At 31.3% G+C, this 23,319-nt stretch overlaps 3 protein-coding genes across 7 annotated transcripts; 1 reads left to right on the forward strand and 2 right to left on the reverse strand.

The window, feature by feature from the left end:
* Positions 1-3,708: 3,708 nt before the first annotated feature.
* On the forward strand, positions 3,709-6,973 carry GATA1 (GATA transcription factor 1). Of its 4 annotated transcripts, none has more exons than XM_068637611.2 (4): positions 3,709-3,830; positions 5,151-5,323; positions 6,064-6,656; positions 6,847-6,973. In XM_068637611.2, the coding sequence occupies exons 2-3, from the start codon at positions 5,153-5,155 to the stop codon at positions 6,643-6,645; spliced, it is 753 nt and encodes a 250-aa protein (XP_068493712.1). In that variant the 5' UTR covers positions 3,709-3,830; positions 5,151-5,152; the 3' UTR covers positions 6,646-6,656; positions 6,847-6,973. The 4 variants fall into 4 exon arrangements, with proteins under 4 accessions (XP_068493712.1, XP_068493710.1, XP_090161497.1 ...); XM_090305371.1 differs by adding an exon at positions 3,990-4,038 and having other exon boundaries at positions 3,716-3,830; positions 4,109-5,323; positions 6,064-6,973; XM_068637610.2 differs by adding an exon at positions 3,990-4,038 and having other exon boundaries at positions 3,716-3,830; positions 6,064-6,973.
* A 3,890-nt stretch (positions 6,974-10,863) lies between these two features.
* On the reverse strand, positions 10,864-19,211 carry LOC137830335 (Thioredoxin family protein). 2 transcript variants are annotated; one of them, XM_068637612.1, is made up of 12 exons: positions 18,549-19,211; positions 16,957-17,021; positions 16,230-16,302; positions 16,005-16,023; positions 15,243-15,362; positions 14,612-14,681; positions 14,123-14,166; positions 13,990-14,031; positions 13,669-13,728; positions 13,455-13,522; positions 11,230-11,287; positions 10,864-11,122 (listed from the first exon to the last, which is right to left on the reverse strand). In XM_068637612.1, exons 1-12 carry the CDS (start codon positions 18,869-18,871, stop codon positions 11,030-11,032), a joined length of 1,035 nt encoding a protein of 344 aa, XP_068493713.1. In that variant the 5' UTR covers positions 18,872-19,211; the 3' UTR covers positions 10,864-11,029. The 2 variants fall into 2 exon arrangements, with proteins under 2 accessions (XP_068493713.1, XP_090160781.1); XM_090304655.1 differs by having other exon boundaries at positions 18,539-19,029.
* A 2,306-nt stretch (positions 19,212-21,517) lies between these two features.
* LOC137830336 (uncharacterized) lies at positions 21,518-22,498 on the reverse strand. Its single transcript, XM_068637614.1, has one exon. It carries the CDS (start codon positions 22,194-22,196, stop codon positions 21,732-21,734), a length of 465 nt encoding a protein of 154 aa, XP_068493715.1. The 5' UTR covers positions 22,197-22,498; the 3' UTR covers positions 21,518-21,731.
* Positions 22,499-23,319: the final 821 nt, after the last annotated feature.

Raw genomic sequence — 23,319 nt, forward strand, 5'->3', positions numbered from 1 at the left:
TCATAGTTAATCTTCATGTAATCACATATCTCCTTGGTTGTTTCCAAAGTACTGAATTTTTTTATATTCGTTTTTAGACAAAGCATAGATATGAGTGTACCTTGCTTTGTTGTTTGGCTATATATGATCAAACTCTTCTTATGTCAAGTCTTTTTTAACACTTTGATGACAATATGTCCTCTCGTTATAATTTACCAAAGATGATAGTGTGTGGACTTCATGTACATCTCCATCTTGTCCTTCTAGTATGGGTAATCCTCCTCTAAAATTGTTGGTGTCCTTGTGAGGGATGCTCCCTTGGTGATTGGGTGTTATTCTATGCCAGCCATGTGTATTTTCCCTCTTGATGTTGTAAGATGCTCAACCCTTTAGCTTTGATACCAACTTGAAACATGTCAAATACACAAATTAAAAGGATTGAATTATGTATTTAAAATTTTCAAAAAATAAAATTTTTCGCAAAGCTTCATCGGTTAGATGTGAATAAACAAAGTTTGGGTTGTTTCTCTTGAGACACGTTTGATGAAGCTCATTAGATGCAACTTCAATAAGATAAACATACGGTAAAAAACTCTTTTTAAAATATTGTTTTTGCAAAACTAACATTCTTATGTTAGTGGAAGATAAATAACATGCAATAAAAAGAGATAAGAGATACTTATTATTACACATGTTATTTCTAAACTAGCTCGTCTAAAACACACAAACTAGTATAGTCAATCAAATTTCCACTAACATAAACTATCATTGTATGATACACATTGTTTTTATCCAACCACTCCTAACTACAACAACATGTATTCTTTGGACACTTTTGGTTAAGTTACAAATATTATTTGAACCACAACTATTTATGGCTAAGTACAAGTATTGTTTGGACCTAGCCACTCTTGGATAAAACACTTTGATAAACAAATGTTGTGATCTAAAAGAGAACAAAGTTTTTCTCACTAAATGATATAAATGTGCACAATCTTTAAGATAGTAATAAACACAATGTTCTTCCTCACAAACACAAGGGTAAAAATTGCTTGAAAGCATTACAAACAAATTTACAAGCTTTTGTCGACCTTTCTTCTTCAAAGAAAACCTTTTTATATAGAGTTTAGAAGAAAATAGTTGTTGCAAATCCCTTTGAAGTTGTTGTGAGGTTTACAAGCCTTTCATCTTCTTTAGTTACTCTTAACCACATTAAGCACGTAGACACGTTAAATGCATATGTCTACTTTACACGACTCTTTTGATGCACAAGATGAATTATCAAGCCTAGGCAGGTGGCTTTTTTTCTCTTCATTGAAAGGCATATGGCCTGACATAGATGACTAATTCTACAACGTTGACATTTTTTCTTTTCTTAATTTTTTTTAGTGGAATAACTTTAAGCACATTCATCAAGAAATCTTTATGCTAACACATTGCAAGATCCTCTTAAGAGAACCGAAGAGACAAACATTCCCTGCATGCATAGAATAAACATTTGTAAGTCTTCGATGTTATCGTCTGTAAAAAAAAGAATCTTATTAATTGTCCAAGCAAAAATATATCAAACTAAGATTACAAGTGCAATGCTTACGTCTGTTCAGCCATAATACTTGGGTCTCTTAGGCTAAACAATACACTTGTGTTTTACTGATGCTTAACAAAATTATGTTTTACACTTTGTTAAGCATATAATCAAAACCAAGTAAAATGATATCTTGAACTTTGATATAACAATATTTGTTATACATTGATATCGTCAAATTAGCATTACAAAACGAAAAGATAAACTATAATAGTAAAGTACTTTATAAAATTATAAAATTATACATATCAATTTACAAAATAAAATATACAAAGATCTTTCTATACAAGATTACTAAGTCACTTAGAAATTTATGGAAGAACATAAACTTGATGCTTTAATCTACATGATTAAATCATAATATATCTTCTTTTCTTAATAAATTTTGTGCTTAATACTATAATCCATAAGACCACATTATCTTTTCATGTATTTCTATCCACACACCCATAAAACATACCTATCAAAGATGATACTATCATTCATATATATATATATAATATGCATTCATTCAATGTATATAATACAAATATCACATATAATATATATGATGATTATATCATAAAAAAAATGTATTATATCACATATATTCACATACTACTTCATATATAAATATCTCCACATCCATATTATCAATATCATCTCATCATCAAATATGTGATTTCAACAAAATCATTTTGCCTACACAAGAGTAGTTCTTACATAGAGTAAAGCTTAAAACACTTATATCATTTCAAAATTTATCCATACTAAATTTTATATCTTCATAATAATTAAAATTGTTTAAAATAATTTAATATTTTATTAAATACTACTAGGTCTATTTTATTTAGTTTCACTTTATCAATAACTATTTTAAGCCAAAATTTAATTTATGACTAAAACATTTTCGAATCTCTTTTATTAGATAAATAATATATATTTATTTTTTAAAGAAAATTATAAATATTTTAAGTAAAATTTAGAATTTGAAGATAGGTAGTAGTATGATATTTAATGTTAATAAATATACAAAAACGAATGTTTAATTTTCACAATTTTATAATAATAAATAGTATAACGAGAGTAATTTAATTTATTTTTATTAAATATAACTAGTTTTATGATGTTTAATTATATTATATAATAATAAATAATATAATATTAATTTAACCTTTTATTAAATATGATTAGTTTCTTTTTATTTAATTATATTATATCAATATGTATTGTAAATTTAAAGTTTCAATAGGCAATATAATATATATAGTATAATATAATTATTTTAATTTAAAGCAAATGAACATATAAGTAATAATATAGTATCTATGGTTAATAGATACATAATGTCAAAATTAATATTTAATTATTAGATATATAATAAATAACATATTGAATGTAATTTAATTCTTCATTAAATATAGTTAAGTATATTATATTTAGGTTAATCTATTAAAAACTATTAAAAAATTGAACATAAGTAATAATATAATATTTTTTATGGACAGTTAATATTTGTATGACTACTATAAAGATAAAGTTTAAACCTAATATATTTTTTCAATACGCAATAATATTTGATATACAAACATTAACTTTTAGAAAAAAAAAACTATTTTAATATGCAAACAAATAAAAGATTATCATACACACAAATAAACTCCTATTACAAACATGTGTTAATTTGAATGAAAGATAGTACATTTCTTAATCACATAATAATTAATTTGATTTTGAAGTTTATATGTATTTAATCCTTAACCATACTAGGAGATACGTTTCTTACTAATTAAATAAGATTGTATTCTAAGAAAGTTTTAAAAAAGTAAAATCATTTTTGGTCAAATTTCAAACTATTCTATATCCTTAAATTTTAATTGAAAATACTATTTTTTTAATTTACTCTTAAAATAATTATCTTTTCACCGACTTTCTTAAAAATAATACTTTTTAAGATAATTTAGTTTTGCAAAATTAAGCATATTCTAACCTTTATATTTTGGAAGGAAGTGTTATAAAATTTCATTACAAAAGTTTTTTTTGTAATATAAAATACTTTGTCTGAATTAATTTATCATGGAAAATAAAATATAGATATTATCTTTGAAAAAAAAGACAAAATACAACTATGTAAAAATAAAAATATCAATATGAGTCTTCCCTAATCCCTACACGTGCCTCACCATTTCTTGTTCTCTCACTCCCTCTCAACTCAACTCTCTTCTGGGGTTTCTTCTCTCTCATTTTGTTACTGCAACAACTCAAGTACACACAACTAGAAAATCGGGTAAGTCTTAGTCTTTTGCTCTTTTGTTCATACCCATGTTTTTGTTTCTCATAATAGTTGCTCCCAACCCTATTCTTCCCTTGTTGCTTTTTCATTTTTTTCCCCTTCTTTTGCTACCATGTTTAATTTGCGGCTTTCCTCTCCATGAAATAATTGTAGATATCCCAGAAAGGTTGCAGTGTGTATGACTTAATATCATTGGGTTAAGGTATATATATAATTTCTCATAGCTGTTTTATTCTGGAACAAAGAAATGACACAAATTTGCACAATCCCAGAACAATGACAGCTAAAGATGCAGTCTTCAAAGGAGGTTATGCTTTACACCTAATAAAAGCCTATAGGTCATTCTTAATTCAGAACCAATTGCAGAGGTAGTGGAATTTTTCTTCAAAATACAAGTGTACTCCACCAAATGCAGCAAATAGTAGCAGAGATGGTAGATTGTCATAAAAGTTTACCCTTATTATTTGTACTAAAACCATTGACTAAAACTACTTAGCCAAACTTGTTACTGGGCAACCTTAACCAGACAATGTCCTACTTCATAATATCATAATAAGAAGAAAGTACAAGTAAAAACTTTTAAGAAAATATGTGGAATTGGTCTAGAACCAGACTAACACATGTAACAACGTAAAAGATCCTCATGTGACCGCAATTCTGCACAGATGACATGCAATGCAAACTTCTGCAAAATATAATCATCTTGTTTTTATGGAGATTTTAAATTGCGATTGCAATTGCAATTGCAGTTTGTTCACAATTCTTGATATTGCAGGAAATTGTGGATAAATGTGGCTGATACGACCACAATTTTGGTCACACAAACCAACCAAAATCCTTGATGTTGTGGTCAAAATGGTGGTCGCAGACCTATTTAAAACCTTTAACCTTTTCAAACAAGCCAGCAAAAGTCCCTACAAGGTAGGGAAACAGTCTCAATGCTCACCAAAAATCCTAAAAAGGGAGTTCCATGATCAAATATTTACTTTGCAATCATATATATTGAGGTCTTTAAATTAAATTAACAAAGATATAGATATAATCTAATTTGGAGAGTGTTTCTGATGAAATGTTGTCTCTTGCTGGCTCATCTCTTATTCACAACTATGTTATATGTGTAAACATGACATCTTAAGATTGTATAGTCTGGCTTTTTATTTTGTGACTTTAATTTTTTCATTTAAACACTTGGAATGTTTCTCTTCACTATTTTATGTATTTTGTTTACACATCTTTACTTTTACTTTTACTCGTTCCTTTATTTTATCTCTTTATAAATGCACTCTTAGGCTTCGATATGTCCTTTCTTTTCAGGGATGGAGGCCATTGGTTCTGTGGATGACCTCTTGGATTTTTCGTTGGACATAGGTGAGGAAGATGATGACGAAGACAAACCTAGGAAACCTTGTCCTTCACTTAACTCAAAATGTGGCAACCCATCATTGTTTAATCCATTGGTACCAGATGATCCGAACCATTCATATTCTGTAAGTTTAATATTCCAATTGACCTCTTTAGGAATGTTTATGGTCATGAGAAAATAGATTATATTGCTTTTTTGAGTTATGATTTGTTACTTTTTAGTGCTTCTGTGATGCAAAAAGAGAACCGATAAGAACATTTATGAATATATGGTTTGATTGGAATCAGCTGGAATTGGAATATGAACTGGTGGCTTGGGTGAGTGAAATGCAGAAATGGGATATCTTTTAGTGAGCATAAAAGGTTTCTAATTGACTTTCAACTTGTTTTATTAGGGTGCAACTTTTGTTGCCGGATTAGTATCTCCCAGTGGCCACTTTAGTTGTGATTAGTGGTGCTATTTATCTGATTAGGGGTTTCTGAAATTTCAAATCAGCTGGTGAAACTTATGTTTTCCTCCGTGCATGTCCAATGAAGATATGTGTTTTGTTTAAAATTAAATGGTGCTGAGAGATTTTTACTTATTTTTCCATTGACATAATTGTATTGGAAATCCTAGATTGGTAAATAAACAGTATATTCTGTCTCTTCACATACTTGGATGATTACTATGGTTCCAAGGTTTTCATAATGTGGAGCCATATGTTCCTATTTATAAGAAAATAAAACAGTGTGGACACTATTTTCTTGATCCATAGGTTACTCATCTTTGATTAATTGCATTGGTCTGATGCCTGTGTTGACTTGAAACACCATTTTTACTATACATACGAAGTTTAACATGACCCCACTTTTCATGTTCCAGGAGTTTGTGGAAGAAGAGCTTGAATGGCTATCCAATAAAGATGCATTTCCTTCTGTTGAAACATTTGTTGACCTATCATGTATTCAACCTGACACAGCCAAGATGCGCAAAACAACCCCAGCAACAACCCCAATGCTTGAGTACAGCTCAGGCAGTAGCAACAGTAATAACAGCAGTAACAGTATTTCCCTCCTAAACAGTTGTGATCACCTTAAGGTCCCAGTCCGTGCACGGAGCAAGAGACGCAGTAGGTGTCGCCCTGGTATTGCTGATGAAAACTCTGGTCAGCAATTCTGGTGGAGACAACCAAGTAATGAAACTTCCAAGGCAGAAGAAGGGATGAAAATCTCGCCAATTGGGAGGAAATGTCAGCACTGTGGGGCTGAAAAAACTCCACAGTGGCGGGCAGGTCCCCTTGGGCCTAAAACACTTTGTAATGCATGTGGGGTTAGGTTTAAGTCTGGTCGGCTTGTGCCTGAATACCGTCCTGCTAGTAGCCCAAGTTTTCGTAGTGATTTGCATTCTAATTCCCACAGGAAGATAACAGAGATGAGGAGGCAGAAGCAAACGGGAATGGGATAAAATGCAAAGTGGTAGTGAGCAGAGCTTTTAGCATTCAGCAAGCTAGGACTTAGAGATTTGATTTTCTTTTCGATTTTGATTTATTCTCATTTAATTTTTCGTTCATTTTTGCTATGGGTTGGTTTTAGACAGGGAAGTTAAAATTCTTGATTGAAAATGAAGTTAGGAAGGTCTTAAATTGCTTGTGTATTTGTTATGCAGAAAACAAGGAAGTCAAATTGGGATCATTTGATTTGGCTATTTTTTAAGGTTGTAACATGTAGAGGTAAGTTGCTGGAATGATGATTGTGGTCCCTTTTCCAAAGAGAAGCTATTATTCTTATCTGAACTAATTCTAATTTGTTAAGACAGTAGTGGTGCAGTTGATTGTTGAGGAAATATAGCACTATTCTAGAAGTGATGACATGATTCATGTATTTGAAGAAAGAAAAGATAAAATGCTGTCTTATGTAAAGACAGGTATTTCTTTATTATTTGATCCTCCTTCTGAGGGTCAAGATGTATGCAACAAAATTTGAACCAATCAAGCCTTGACTAATTGGTGGCAACATGTGTAATCTGTGTTTCATTGTCTTCCTTGGTTACAATTTGCATACACGGATAAGTTTCATTTTGGTTATAACCTGCAAGGGCTCGATATGATTGATCCTTAATATTGTGTTGAGAAATGGCTATTGCAATGCAGATCTGTACATTGTACTTTAGCTAGTGATCATTAATATCAGTGATGCAGCATTGAATTTACAGAACAAATACGTTTGTTTGTTTGATCATGTATGACAATTTGTAAAAAAATTTCTGGTACCTTCTTGGGGACTTGAATGGCCAGTCTCTGATGCTGCTAAATCAGTCATGGTGGAATTGTTTCCAATGGTGCCTTGTTCTTCATACTTCTTCCTCTATGCTTGCTACATGAAAGTTTTTGATCTTGGTAATTTGCCTCTGCACCTTTTCTTTTGAGAGATGGATAGGATTTACTAGTTGCTGACCCTGGTGTTGGTGAAGGTATGTAACTGCCCTTCTTTCCACAGCCAAATAAGAAGAAAAAAAAATTAATTTTCTGGTTGGGTGGACTAAAAATCTCAGTGCTTGTTTATCGCATTTTTTATCGAGTAGGGCATCAAATTTGTTTTCTTTTTATTTTTGAAAAGAAATTTGATTTCTTTTTAACAGTTTTTATCATGAAAGAAACAATTCACTGTAATTCTACTTTTAGACGAGCTTGGTGAAGTCTTCGAAGAAAAAAATAGTCTAACTAAACCACATGTTTTATCATTAGTAGTGTTTTTTTTTTTTTTTAATTATGTAATTAGTACGAAGTGTTTAGAGGTTTTGTTAATGATTAATTTTGGTGAGAGAATTTAGTTGATATCTTTAGGGAGATCGTTTCTTCTAACTATTTTCTTTTTATTCACGAGATTGAACTTGAAATCTTGATTATGATGATCGATTTCGGTATTGTTCAAACCAAAGCTATAGATTATAAATTTCAAATTAATTGATAATTATAGTTTGTTTCTCTTACCATTGTTTGCCCAAGTTGGTTGCTTCTATTATTCCTTGTTATCTCATAATATCTTCAACCGTTCCTTTTTTTATTTATTTTTTGCCACTTTTAAATTTATGCTTTTAGGCCAGTCCAGATTTTGTACAGCCTTACACACCTTGGCAACAATTTCTTTAACACATCCATATCTTCTTTCTCCATCTCCATAGGCTGGAAAAATGTGGAAAAAGTCTCAATTGTTTGTACATTGGAAATATTTTGAGTTACATATTCAAGGATGGATTGTGCTAACTGGAATTTAAAAGTGTGTTTTAAATTATATAATTTAGAAAAGTACTTTAAATTCTACAATTTGAAAAAGTATTATGAATTACACACTACGAACAGACCTTTAAAAATTTAGTTTATAAAATTTTCCTTTCTTTAGTTAGTCATGTTTTAATAACATATAAGGTAAACTAGTTTGGGAAAATAAAATATTTACTCTTAGTATCTTTATATTGATTTGTCTTGATTTGTCCCGTAAAAGACTACATCTAGTTATTGATCAATTGAAAATTTACTTAGCATACTAATGTTGTAAAGATACACACGAATATTGTTTGGACCTCAACCACTCTTAGTTAAAACAACCTAGTATTATTTGGACATGTAACTACTCATAGTTAAAATTCTGAGTATTCTTTGAAATACAATCACCCTTGGCTAAAACCTTGAATATTGTTTGGAACCCGACCACTCCTGACTAACCCATTGAGTATTATTTAGAATGCAATCACTCCTACACGAAACCAAAATGTTTACAAAGAAAATTATCTAAAAGATCATCAGATTACTCACTAAAAGAGAGATTACATCTTAGAATGGATATATGATTGATTCACTCTTTTAGGCTGCTTTCGAACGCAAACAATGTTCATCATTACAACTATAAAAGGCTAAAGATAACTTAAGATCTTGTGCTCGTTCTTGTTGCAAAACTTTCATCAATCTTCTTTATATAAAGTTTGAAAAAAAATTGTAAATCTTTTATAGTCATTGTGGGGGTTTTCTTATGCTATTGCTCTAACATGCTTTGAAGTCGTGAGACAAATTAAATGCTTTTCAGATAATATTGAATGTGTGTGTCTTCTTTGACAACACATTTGGAACATGACATGGTTTCACAAGCCTAGACAAATAGTTTTTCTTAACTTTTTAAGCAAAACGTGGAGCCTAACACAAGTGATTGACTTCACAATACTAACATCTTTCCTTTTTCAGAAAAGTTGTATGTATGAAGTAGCTTCCAACATGTTCTTCAAGAGATCTTGATGTTGACAAAATGTTATGAGATCTTGAAAGAATAAAAAATCATTTATATCTATTCAATCAAAATTCTTCCAGTCAAAACCATACTTACATCATCTATCATTTAATTTTTACTAATGTCTCACTAAGAAAGGGACAATCGTCTAATTAGAATGCATACATAAGAGACCATTTGCAAGAATTTTTATTCAGTGATATATTTTTTAACGTGCTTATTTCTGAGACTATTTTAAATACTTATTCTTTTAAATTCTTTATGAAAAAAGGAATTATCACATAAAAGTTATCCATCTAGAAATACTTTGAAGATTTTCATTTCATATGGAGGGATTCTTATCTTAGCTTTCATAATTCTAAAAGTATGGTGGAGAATATATGAAATATCTCCATGACAAAATAAAGATCATTGATGTGTGCACACATATACTTGGAATTAGAAGCCATGAAAGACACATTTGGTCACCGCTTGTCACTTGCATCCATCTTAATACCACCAAAAATGGGACTTCGTATTGCTCTTTCATAGGCTAATATCCTTGAAGATCACCTTGTAAAAATATTTCATTGAAGCTAAAATGAACTAATAATTAAATTTCCTAAATGTTTCAACTTTTACAAAACATATGTATATTCAGATAATCAGTTCTAAGTAAAATAAAATTTCCATAAATAACAATTTCTGCATATTCACTTATAATTTTAACTTTAAGAAGAATTTGTTTTCTCTTTCTATTATAGAAATTATTATAAAAAAAATGTCCAAACACACCTATAAACTAAAACCATTAATTAAATTATAACAATGTTTTGCGAAGATTAATTCACTTGTTAAATCATTCTCTTATTCCGTGAAAATCATAATTTTTTTTTCTGCTAGATTTCGAACTATATTTTAACCTTAAAATTGTATTTAATTGTTTTTAATAAATAAAAAGTTAACATTTCTGATAAAACTCAGAGATAACGAAGAGTTTCACTCGTTTAAGCAAATTATATAAAATGAGATTATATTCTATGATAACAACTTAAATTTTTAATCCTAAATAAGATCTTTTGAGTTTTTTTTTTTCTTTCAAAATTATATAAAAATTTCAATTTTGTTAAATTTGTGCAATTATTTTTTCCTTCGAAAAAATACTTTATTACCAGTTTTACATCACATGTGCCTGCTTTTAAGTTTTAAAACATTACGTTTGTACGTTTGACTCTCTCATTTTTTATGGTTTGGGGATCAGAAAAATTGGTTCCAATTATATAGGTATATGTAAGGGTTAAACCACCCTTAAGTGGTTTCTTTCAAGAAGTTATTGTAATTTAATTTTTTTCAGATCACTGATGATTAATGAGAAGAGTCCCAAATAATAAATAAAAATGAAACAAAGGACAACTTTGCAACCACGTTTTTAATCACCTTAAATCACTGCTGAATATTGAGGGACTTGATTCAAAGTGTATGAAATTTGTATATAGAGAAAAATTGATTTGAGCGTGTTAGAGCTATTAGCAGTTACATCTACAAAAGGAAATGAAGGCACATATGATGAGTGAGTTTCCCTCTAACATCACCTACTGAAGAGCGTATGTTGCTCTTAGATACTCAATGATTTCTGCACTTTCAAACATTTCTATCCCTGTATTTGGATCTTCCAAAAAGGGTGCCTGTGAATTTTGCATAAACTAGTCATCATTCACACACCAAATACCATATCATCAAACAACTGTGATTTTGCATAAAGATCACAAACTGAACCTGAAAATTCAAATACCTGAAAATGTCCAGTTTTCTGAAATAGTATCTGTCTCTTTGGGCTACCCCTAGCACAACTGAAATGAAACATTAAAGTAAGATGAAAACACAAAAAATATGAATAGTACACATACATATAGCCCGGCTATAAATGCATAATAATATATAGTGATTAATATATATATATATATATATATATATATATATATGTGTGTGTGTGTGTGTGTGTGATTAATCTTGCGAAGAAATACCCCATCAATTAATCTTATTATGTTTGATTTGCTTATGACCCAAGATTTTGAATTCCTAGATGAAATCTTCCACACTTCCGGCTGTCCTTATTGTGGCCAATCTCTAAAAAATTATGCTTCTCCTGCTGTTTCCATATCTCCTTGACAATGTTGTTGTAAGTTCTTCCAAGAAGGGTTCTTGGAATTTTGTTGCCAGCATTTGAACCAATGGCCAGCATTTCCTTCCATGCTAATGATGAACATAATTTTTGTGATCCTTTGACGTTCTGAACTTCAAAACAAAAATTTCTTCCCTTGCTATACAACCTTGTGGATCACTCCCTTCAAACATGCACAACTCCACTTGTTTTACCAAAGGGAAAAGTGGTTCATCCTCATCCTTATCATTGTCGATGTCCTCCTCTTCCCTTTTCTCATCACCATTGACTGAATTTTCTCCTCCATCGGATTGTTTCTTTCCTTTCTTGACTTCAAGAAGCAAATCCTTTGTTTCTCCATGTCTAGTATGCTTTCTTTTATTGAAGTCCCGTCTGTTCTCAATTTGCAATCTCCTTCCTCTATTTGTTGGCCCATTTCTCCAAAGCACTCACTCTACTTTCCATTATGTTATGCCACTCACAAATCCGGCAGGTTGGACAAAAATTGTTAGGAATCACCACTACTTTCAGAGAAGAACAAAGAAAAGTAAATCTCTACTTTCCATTATGCCACTCACAAATCCGGCAGGTCGGACAAAAAATGTTAGTGTTACTTTCAGAGAAGAACAAAGAAAAGTAAATCTGAACTTCTCTATTTTCACCTATCATACAACACCAAGATACAAAGGAGCACTCTCCTTCCCACTGGATCATTCCAGTTACAAAACTCAATTCTCCAAAAACTGACCCCCTTTACACTTAAACTTCTTATAAAAGGGGTCCCAATTGCAAGCAAACACTAAGCTACAAAAACTAACTTATAGTTGTATGCTTAGTTATTGTTTTTAAACCTCCTCCTAAAATAATCTTGCAATCTTGTTTGTTTTATTGTCAACATGTTGTATTTGCTTTTACCTAACACAAACCATGAATCAATGTTTAACAAATTACAGTTCACTTTATTACAATACAAAAAATAAGATTTTTTCCTAATTAATATAGAAGATGAACTTTTTTCTGTGGGCGATGGTCAATGTTTCTAGACATGGAAGTAGGCTCTTTGCAAATGGGTTTAAGGTTGCCTACATTACGCCCCCTTCTGATCCCTCAGTGCATACAAAGTGCAACTGCATTGATTTATTAGTTAATCTTTGATAAATACAATTATACAACTATTATAGCCTCAAGATTTATTAAAAATCAAATTTAGTCACTTACATGTTAAACATTGTTGGTTTTGGTACTTGCATTTCTGAAATATGGTGAATTTCATCATTGGTCATGTTGAAATGAAGTACAGGGTCGGTGAAAAACCTATCTGATAGGATATGACCCCCTACTACAAAGGTTTATGCCAAAAGAAAAAAGGGAAATGGGAATAGACCTATTTTATGTAGTTACAAGTAGTTAGTAGTTAGGAACTAGAGTGGTTTGTATAAATACATGTTGGGCCTAGAGAAAAGACAGGAAAAACATATGTCGGGAGGAGACTGGTCCCTTAAAGAACCAGAGTTATTGTTTATGTAATACCATACATTGAAGGAAATATACATTGTTTGTCTTTCTTTTATCTCTGTAAACTTCATCTTTCTTAAGTTTCTGATCCAGTTTCTATAACTATCACAGTTCAGAAATACAAAGACCAAACATACTGTTTTTAAATATAGGGACTAAAACCAGTTTTGGTCCAATCTAGTAACAATTCATACAAGGGTCATCCATGAGAAGATAAATGTAACTGCATAACTGTAAAGGTCATGAAATTAAGTTTTCTATAATACAACCACGTCCCCAAAAAAAGAAATCTTATTGGGAATCAACTTGAACAGTTGATTGCTCAGAAACGTGGGTTTTACCTGACAAGCAAGTGTGGCAGCTCCAATTCCACAAGTACTTCACGTACAAGCTTGCAGAAAGGAGACCCCTGAAAGAAACAAGTATTTCAAATTTAATATTAGGTAGCTGGAGATAATGGCTACATTATCATGCATACTGATCTTTAATTTAGGGATAGAAGTCCTGATTCATCAAGTATTATTAGTATGTATGGTTTGTATGTTGTAGACCAACCTCATATGCCCATAATTTAAGTGGCTTTGGAGGGAACTTTGCTGGAGTATAAATTGTCCCCTGAAAAAAGAAAAATCAAAGAGTTGTAAATTATAGTATAAGGTGTCCCCTGAAAACAAAATCGAAGAGTTGTAAATTATAATATGCTTTGCACAGATAAAAGTGACATCACAATGACAACTAAAATAATTCAGCCATATACGCACCATCAAGCATATGCTAAAAATTCCTTCCATTAACTTTGAAGAAAGGATTAATTTTCAATAAACTTTAGTTAAATATCAATACCCTTAAGAAAACGGAAGAAAAAGTTGACAATACCTTTCCAATACGACTAAGCATACTAAGACCAGCAGTTAGTGTCTGCAGAAAAAAAAAAGATAGCCCTAGATATTAACATCAATGACGCAATTCAACTGCTGGTGAGAAACCATTGATGGTGTCAGGTTCTAACCGTTAAAAATCCAAGTGATAAAGATAAAGGAACATTTCCATCACCTACATCACAGACAATACAATAAAAAATAGGATATTTTCAGTTGAGTAAGGCACGCAAAATTAGTATTCACTAAACCATATATGAAAAGTTAAGGCTCTTAAAAATGAAAAAATGAAATGGAAGTACTAGCAAAATGTTGTAGTGCTAAGCATATATATGCAATATGCCAAGATGGTTTCTGAGGCAAGTAATGTAATTAAAGTGTTTAATGATTATGCATTGTCAATTTCATTTTTTTTTACACTGTCAATCAATCAGAAATCACATTGGTATGACTGCTAAGGTATTATTGTCTAAACTTGCCCTCTTTTATGCTTGTAGATGATAAAATACATATGATAATTTTTCCTCTCCAATATATGTAATTAAATTTAATAGATTGAAAAGTATCAAGAAAATAGAAACACACAGCATAAGCACAATACAGAATATTTTGGGACAAACCATATTTGTCAACCAAATACCGAATTATGTCATCTGATTCATACATTGAAACACCTGTGTTTGGGTCAACCTGAAACCAATAGATGAAAAAGTAAAATATTATTTCTTAGTTCTCACTCAAAGAAACCATGCAATCATCATGAGGCCGGATAAGGATAGTGATGTTAGATACATACAAAACTAGAAACAAAAAAGTATTGTAATTCTAAGGATAAAATTTACTGCAGTTTAAATCATTTTTTAAATCGATACACATCACTGAATGATATTTATATGAACCAAATATAAAAAGTAGTTTATCATATGAAAATGTCCACGGTGTAGATCCTCTGAACTCTATCAGATGCAACCATTTGACTTCCGCTTTCTTCCTTTCCAGGAGTAACTGATACCAAGACCTCATTCTAGGTTATATTTTTCTTTTAAAACTTAAAGCTTCTGAGCCAATTTTCAAGAGGGTTGATGATATAAAATGCCACAAGAACTCATGAGCATCTCTACAGGATATATTTTGCATTAATTTCATCAAAGCAGTTTAGATTAGTGCACTTCAATTTCCTCCTTTTTAATGTACCCCGAAATCAACAAAAAAATTTGTTGTTTGATTCAAGCTCAAAGGAATCAATCTTACCATGTAGGGGAACTGCAGTTTACCACCCATCTGAAGAACCTTTGGACGGAAATTTGGACCATTTCTTGGACAAGGATAGAAAACAACATCAAGGTCCAAAATAGCAACAATTTCTCTAACCTGCATGCAGTCATATATTAGCCCACAACAACAAATAAGTCTTGCTAATATAATTGTTGAACAACAGGAAAGAGATATTGAGTTGAAACCATGTGTGTTTGAGATAGCACGGATGCTTTGCTTATATTGAGAAAATACAATCAAAATAGATAGAGGAGATTTGATTCTAGTAATAAAGATATGATACGAAAATAAATAAAAGAGTTCCTATAATACATACATAATCTAGATATTCCTGTTTATAAAATATTTTATTCTTATTTCTATAATTATAACAGCATTACCAAAAGAAAACCACCATTACCCTATCAATTAGTAAGATTTTGAAGTTTCAACTTTGTTATTATGCCTAATTTTCTTCCCAATAAAAGGATAGCAATAGATTCTGACAGAGAAGAGCAGGACTAGACTTTATCCTTAGAGATCACTGAACTCAGTGCTAATCTCCATACTCAAATTCAAGAATCAAAGGATAAGCACAATGCTTATTCAAGACTTCAATGATAGCATGAGGTGACGATCAAATCATGGTAACTAACACTTCACACAATAACTGACAAACAAATTTATTTAAAGAGAAAAAAATTTCTCATGAAAAGAACTTGAAATAGAAGTTTATTTGAATCCTAAAAGTACTCATACCTTTCGGCAAAAGGGACAGCTGCTCACGACCCAAGATGGCACATAATGAAAGAACAAAATAGCACTTGTAATTAGTGAATTCTGTAGTGCAGCAAGTAGAAAGCCAAAAGGCTAATGTAAAGGTACAAAGGCAAAACAAAAAGCCAGTTATCCAACTTTGCTTTGAGAAAAGATGAAAATAAGGAAGTATTTAGTCCAGGCATGACAGCAAAGAGAGTAAAGTACCTCTCAAATTCATATATCTCAATATATTTCTCTGGGCGAGGACCTACTTTTGCTGTTTCTTTAATCACAATGCCTGAAATCGTGCTACTCATGTTAACATGAAAAATAAGGAATAAGGCTGGGAAAGGAAGGGGGGAGAGATTCTTGAACTGTCAAGCATAAAGATGCTGCTATGAGATAGGAATCTGACACAATAAAAGTGCAAAGATACTACCAATAACAATAACGACTGAAGATCGCACATTGACTAGAGAAAAGACTAATTTTCAGTATATAAGTGAGGACAATTATCGCCTTACAGGCCAGTTTTGTGAAGTTTAGTTAGGGTTAAATTAAACATACTTTCTAATAATAACCTTATCCCACCAAGTGAGGTCAACTACATGGATCATTGAAGGCCATTGGAATGGTTAAAACAAATTTCGGTCATATCATTCACCTTTCCTGTGCCCTAAGTCTCATTTTGCCCCTTTTCATAGGTCTGAAAGCCATGTGACATACTCTCCTCACCAGGTTAAAATTTCCTCTACTCAATTTAAAAGTGCAAAGATACTATCACTAAAAACAAAATCTTTCAGTCAAAGCATGCAAGATGCATGGGTGTAATTTTATTTGAACTTTATAAACACTGCCTCTTAAGAGTTTGTCTCAGTTGCAAGTCAGCCATATAATTAATGACTATGGTATGCAGAATAATGAGAACTAAACATAGAGAATGAGATTCTACCATTAAGTTCCAAAGCATATTGGCCTGGAGGAATTTCATCCTTAGAAACAAATGAAAAAGAATACCTGTCAATGGCACAACAAAAGCATAAAAGTTTAAAATTTCAGCCAGTATCTTGATATATTCTCACATATAACACGTTCCTTCTAGAACACCCAAAATGACCTCCACAAAATCAGTCTGCCCGTAAATTATGTTGGATAGGTTTTCAGATAGTGCTTGGCCTTATATATACAGCTATACATTGAATCTAATAAATAAATAAATCATTCATGCATTCAATAGGAGCATTTTACAATCTAAAGGAAGGAAAACTCCAAAATGAAAACAAGACATCTTAATTATGGTCTTCAACTTCTTTGAACAAAAATAAACTCTACTCAACGGCCCCCATACATACACAATAAATTAAAGACAATATTTAGTTACTCGTTTGGTCCCTATACCTATACAAATTTTAATTTTAGGTCTCTACACTTAAAACTATTCGTTTTACACCTTGCGTATTAAAAACAACAACGTATGCGCTTTTTAATCTGTTTTAGTCTTTGCTGTAAAAGCTATTAGACTAAACCAGATTATAAAGTTTATGTCTAAGCACTAAAACAAGTTCAAAGTGTATGGGTAGGGACTAAAACTTAGATATTATATGGGTATAAGAACTAAATGAATAATTAAACTTTGACAAAATTGTCCCTTTGTAATACAATACTTTTAGAAGTGAGGCTCCTTTCAAATGACTGATCCAGCTTAAGGTTCAGCTCCTAATTAAGTTCCAAACTTAATTATAGAATGTATTTGATGAATTTAAGCACCAGTCTCGTAACATCATTCTAAACATTAAATCTTTCAAGGGAAGCCAATTCCAGCAAGTCTTCAACAGTATCACGATCCTTCTTTCACCAAAAAAAAATATAATGATCCTTCTATCAGAAGAGCCATAACATAACACCAACCAGGTCCGATCCTTCCAACAGTTCTCAAATCTTTCTTACTGAAACAGCAGTTATTGTCTGTGCAGTTTAACTGACTTTTTCTCTGTATTGAACTATGTTAAAAACATCACACAAGCACACAACTAACTCAAGCCACTGATATTATTTTACCACCACTCTTCCGATATAGTTACTTTATTTCAACACAATAACTATCAAAATTTCTGACCAAACAATTTTATTCACAAACCAGATACGGACTAGGAATTGAAACCCGTAAGAACGTGTCAGAAAATATTTTTTTAAAAGAAAATCAACTTCGAATTTCCAGTGTCACAACCCAAAAGCTAATGGCTTATTTGAATCACTTCTTCCCTTTTTGGTTTATTCCAAACAAGTATTTAAAAAAAAAAAAAAAAAAAAAAAACAGAATCAGTTGGGGATGTGTTTTCATTCCCTTCTTGAAGTTGAGATAAATCTTTCGAAAGAAGAAATAGGCTCATGGGACAAACACTTTCAAATGTTCTGAGGGAGCAAGCAAACAAATAACAGAAAACCAGGAAACAAACAAGGCCTTAGAGAATCAAGGTACAAAACTGAAAACAGAAAAGTGCAAAAGAGAGACAAATATGAAGAAAAAGGCGTACTATGGTTTACCCAGAAACGAAAACTCCAGTGGCAAAGCGAAAGAGGAGAGGAAGCAGCGCTCCGAACACTTCACCGGTCTTGTCAGGTCTGATGGCAAAGCGTTTAGGCTCAGGGGGCTTGAAGTTGGGGGGAGGAGCAATTGTCACCGACGAGGATGAAGCTGAAGAAGAATCAGATGTTGGTTGTTCTTGTTGGCTACTCACAGAAGTGGAAGAAGAGGTTTCAGACATGGCTCGTATGTAAAAACTTCTACTGGGTAGTCTCCTTTTGGGGAAACAAATATACCCAGAAACGGGGAATTGGGAGAAACTCAAAGCTGCAGCCATAACCATGAGTTTGGAAAAGGTACACTTCACACAGGTTCCTCCAAAAAAAACCAACCTTGTTGTGGTTTTAGTGAGTTTGTGTTTTGGGTGAATATTGTGGCTTTGATGGGTATTATGACATAGAGAGAAAGGTACTTCACAATTGGTATTGAAGCAGAGTTGGCAGATTCAGAAGCACTCGACGCAAAATATCTATAGTAGATTGTGCATCAAAGTACATACTGTGGCCAACGTGTTCAACCATATTTCACTCTCACTTTTTTCTCTCTGCTATTTGTTTTTAATAATAATAAAATTAAGTCGAAGAATTCTGTTACTTTTTCTACAAAAAAAAAATTGTCAGAGTGGAACGTGGTAATTGATCTTCACATTATTCATAGAGAAAGTAAATTATTAATTTTGGATTCCGTGTGGTTGGCCAGGTTTCTAAGCGGGCAAAATTATATAAATGGGCCGGTGGGTTTCTCACGGTTGGATGAAATTATTATATATTATTTTTTTTTCATCTAAAGTTAGGAAATCAATCATTTGAAGTGTTGTTTGTTTTGAAGTAAAAATTGTCTAAATGAATATTGGAAGAGAAAAAAAAACATAAATTATGATTAATCTCGAATTATAAATAATATGATACTATATTGGATATATAAAAAACATATATGAATGTTTTGCTTGCTTTCTTTTCATTGATTTTTCTATAACTCACTAGTTTTGTTGCTATTTTGAATATTAAAAGTTTTAGTAAAGCAATTACTTGAAGATTAATGTTTTTGTAAGGTTTGAAGGTAGATAACTCATTTACTGAATATTGGTAGGTTTTTATGGTTTTTTTTAATATATGATGTTCTCTTTAGAGGTTTTTGAAATTGAGCAATCTAAAACTTGAAAATGACATTTTGGATACACTGTTTGAAATACAAATATTAGGCTTATATGTTGACTTAGAAAAATGTTTATTTATTATGTTTTAATGAAATTATTTTCTTAGGATTTGTTATGGGATTTCAAGGAGTGAAAGTGGATGAAGACAAAAAAAAAAAACAAGCCATTAAGGATTGGCAAACTCCTACAACCTTCACTAAGGTAAAGGGGTTTCCATATATTAGCAATCTTCTATTGAAGGTTTGTCAAAGACTTCAACAAAATTGTTTTTGTTTTGAATGAAATTATTGAAAATGGTGTTGGGTTCAAATGGGATGCAGATCACGAAAAAGATTTTAGCAAATAAAAAATCTTTTAACTCACATTCCAATCTTCCACATATTTTTTTTTCAAATTGAGTGTGATGTAAGCAATGTGGGCATAGGGGAAGTTTTGTTACAAGAAGGGGCATCTTATTGCATACTCGAGTGAGAAACTAAAGGAAAGTTATTTAAATTACTCAATTTATGATAATAAAAAAATTGTATTAAAAAATACAATTTTCAATATCATAGATTAAAAAAATATTTAATAGATTTGGAAGGTTGTATTGACATTTCAGAATGGTAAGCATGTATATGAGTAGGTCAAGAGCATTAACATTATGTTTAAAAAGACAAAAGAACTGAAATAAAATAAAAAAACATTTGGAACAGGGGAACTATATATATTTTTTTTATCTTTCTTATTAATCTAAATTAGATGTTAGACACATGTCAAAAAAAAAGTGACAATGAGTGAAAATATGTGAAGATTTTGTTGAGATGAATATAGATTATGAGTTACATTCGCATACTATTAGACCTACTTGCTCCCAACTTGTTATACAAAAGAAAAGAAAAGCTTTTGTGAATATTTACTTAAAAGTGTTATCAAAGTACTCATCAAATATTAGAGATACATAAATATTTTGAAAAAATATATGAAAAATTAACACCATGGGAACACTTCATTGTGAAGAGCTACATTGTAGAAAAAAGTCATTAGATGTTTTTAGGAAACCATTTAATAATATCATAAACAAAATATTTACATGTTGCAAATAAGACACCAGTAATAACATATATTCTCCAACATAAATAGTAGTTAGATTTATCATTGTCTTCCATATTAGGTCATTTGGATTAAATTAAATAATTTTATTGAATCTTTAGTTAAAAACATTCTATTTTATGTTGTATATCTGAATCTGGCAAATGCCAGTGTATTGTACTGTCGGATTTCTTTTTTGCAAGTTTTGATTTGATTCCAAAACAAACAAAATTTATAAAAAAAAAAAACAAGCACCTGTCGTAAGTAATTGTTATTTACCTTGGTTACTGTCATTAATTGCATCTATGTTGGCCTTGTTACCCTATTTTAGGTATGTTTAACATAACCGATGCAAAAATGTGTTTGTTTAAGTATAGAAATTAGATTTAAATTAGATCTGTTAACATAACAGATTGAACTAAACTTAAATTACACTTCTTAATATATATATATATATATATATTTTATTAAGTATAGAAAGCTTTAAAACATTCCCAATCAAATTTTGTGGAAAAGAACAAGTCATGAAGAACTTACTAATTAGTCTAGTATTTAATTTGATAGGAATAAATAAATGAACAAAAATGAAAGTTGGTAAAGCTGTGGTTTAACAAAGTAGAAGCTAATTATATTCAGAAAAAGAGACAACAAAGTAATAACTAATGTGACTTTGTAGACTAGTTTAAGGTTGTGGGAAGTGGCTTTAGAATTTAACTTTTGTAATGTATTTATGAAACCCTGTTCCAGAATAAGAAAACGCAGGATGTAAAAATGTTTACATATATCCAAAACAAAACGGATAATACAAACACGATGGTGGATTAAGGATTAACAAAACATTCATAATAACCAATAACAATACATGGTTCTTGTCACTGAATGAACTGAATAATCCAATTATATATAAACCAAGAATTCAACACCTGTTCTCGACTCTTAACCCACCCGATGTGGCTCTTCGACCTTCTTCCACCAAAGCTGTTCGTGCCATCACTATTCTGCTTGGAACCAAAGGAGCATCGAATGCTGTGCAGTCAATCCAATCCTTCAAGAGATCCTCTTGTCCCCATATCTCAGGAATCCAAACCCTCCCAGAAACTTCAACTCTATGTCTCTTCAACCTCTCACGACCACTAGCTTCACCTTCAACGGTTTTTCCTTCGGTATCACTATCCAATGCAGTTTCCACCTTGGTTTGGTGGGGTTTAGAAGTTTTGTCACTCTTCTCTTGGTGTTCTTGGCCCATTTTCCTGTCTTTGGGGTGGTGGGGTTTCTTCAGTTTTGATGGCTGAAGAGGGGGAATCTGGTTGTCAGATTCAGTAGAGTAAGAGGGCTGGGGAGACATTAGAAGGGTTTTCTCTTTCATGCAGAAAAGGGACATAGCATAAGAGCTGTTTTGGTGATTCTGTGTGCTATAGCTGTGGTGATGGTGGTGTTCGTAGTTTGAGTATTGCTGCTATCTTTTGTGTGGAAAGAAGATTTTGGAGAGTGGTGGGTGAAAAAGAGCAATGAAATGGGTGGGAAATTAGTTCACACGTCACCCACTTGGAGACTCTTCATTTGTATGGTAAGTGACAAAGGTACGTGTCTTTTCTATGGTGGGATTCTAATAATGTGTGGCTTGGTGTAGCTAGTTATTGCTTGAAAATTACAGAAATTGACCAAAGGAGGAAAAACTAAATACAAAAATGAAAAAGAAAGAAGAAAAAAGAAGAAGAAATAGAGTGGAAGGGGGTGAGCGATTCCTTGGATGGATTTTTTTGAAGGATTGAGAGGTTGGTGTTGATCTGTGGAACACTGTTCACGACTCCTCTTGCCTTTCAATCAATCAGGATGCAGGATTTGATTTTGGTAGGGCAGCATGCTTATTACATATTCACTAAAAATTCAAAGATATATTATTACACTACGATTATAACATATTCAACTAAATACTTCATGTATCACCTACTCAATCACTTTTATTATTATTATTTTTGGTGAATATTTTACTCATTAAAGTTGAACATAATTGTATAGTTGTATGGTTGCAAAGTTGCTTCTACTTAATTAAATGTGATCACTACAAGAAAATCATGAAATAGAAATCAATATTTAGAAACCAAAATAATTAGTTGCAATAGTAACTAAATTAGATACCATTCTAAAAACTAAACAAAAAATTGGTTTCTAAATTAGTTTCTATTATTTTTTATTATTGTTAAATAGTTTATAAATTGGTATCTAATTAGCAACCAAGGTTTTAACTACCAAGTATTTAGTTTCTAAATTTGGTCTCTAAAACTTTGGTTGCTAATTAGATACCAATTTAGAAACTATTTAACAATAATATAAAATAATAGAAACTAATTTATAAACCAATTTTTTGTTTAGTTTCTAAAATAGTCTCTAATTTAGTTATTATTGCAACTAATTATTTTGGTCTCTAAAAATTGGTTTCTATTTCATGATTTTCTTGTAGTGGATGATGCATTTACTAACCTAAAAGGATTACTCTTTTGCAT

This window comes from Phaseolus vulgaris, chromosome 7 (genome assembly GCF_051622355.1).
Source record: "Phaseolus vulgaris cultivar YP4 chromosome 7, ASM5162235v1, whole genome shotgun sequence".
NCBI classification, from domain to species: Eukaryota; Viridiplantae; Streptophyta; class Magnoliopsida; order Fabales; family Fabaceae; genus Phaseolus; species Phaseolus vulgaris.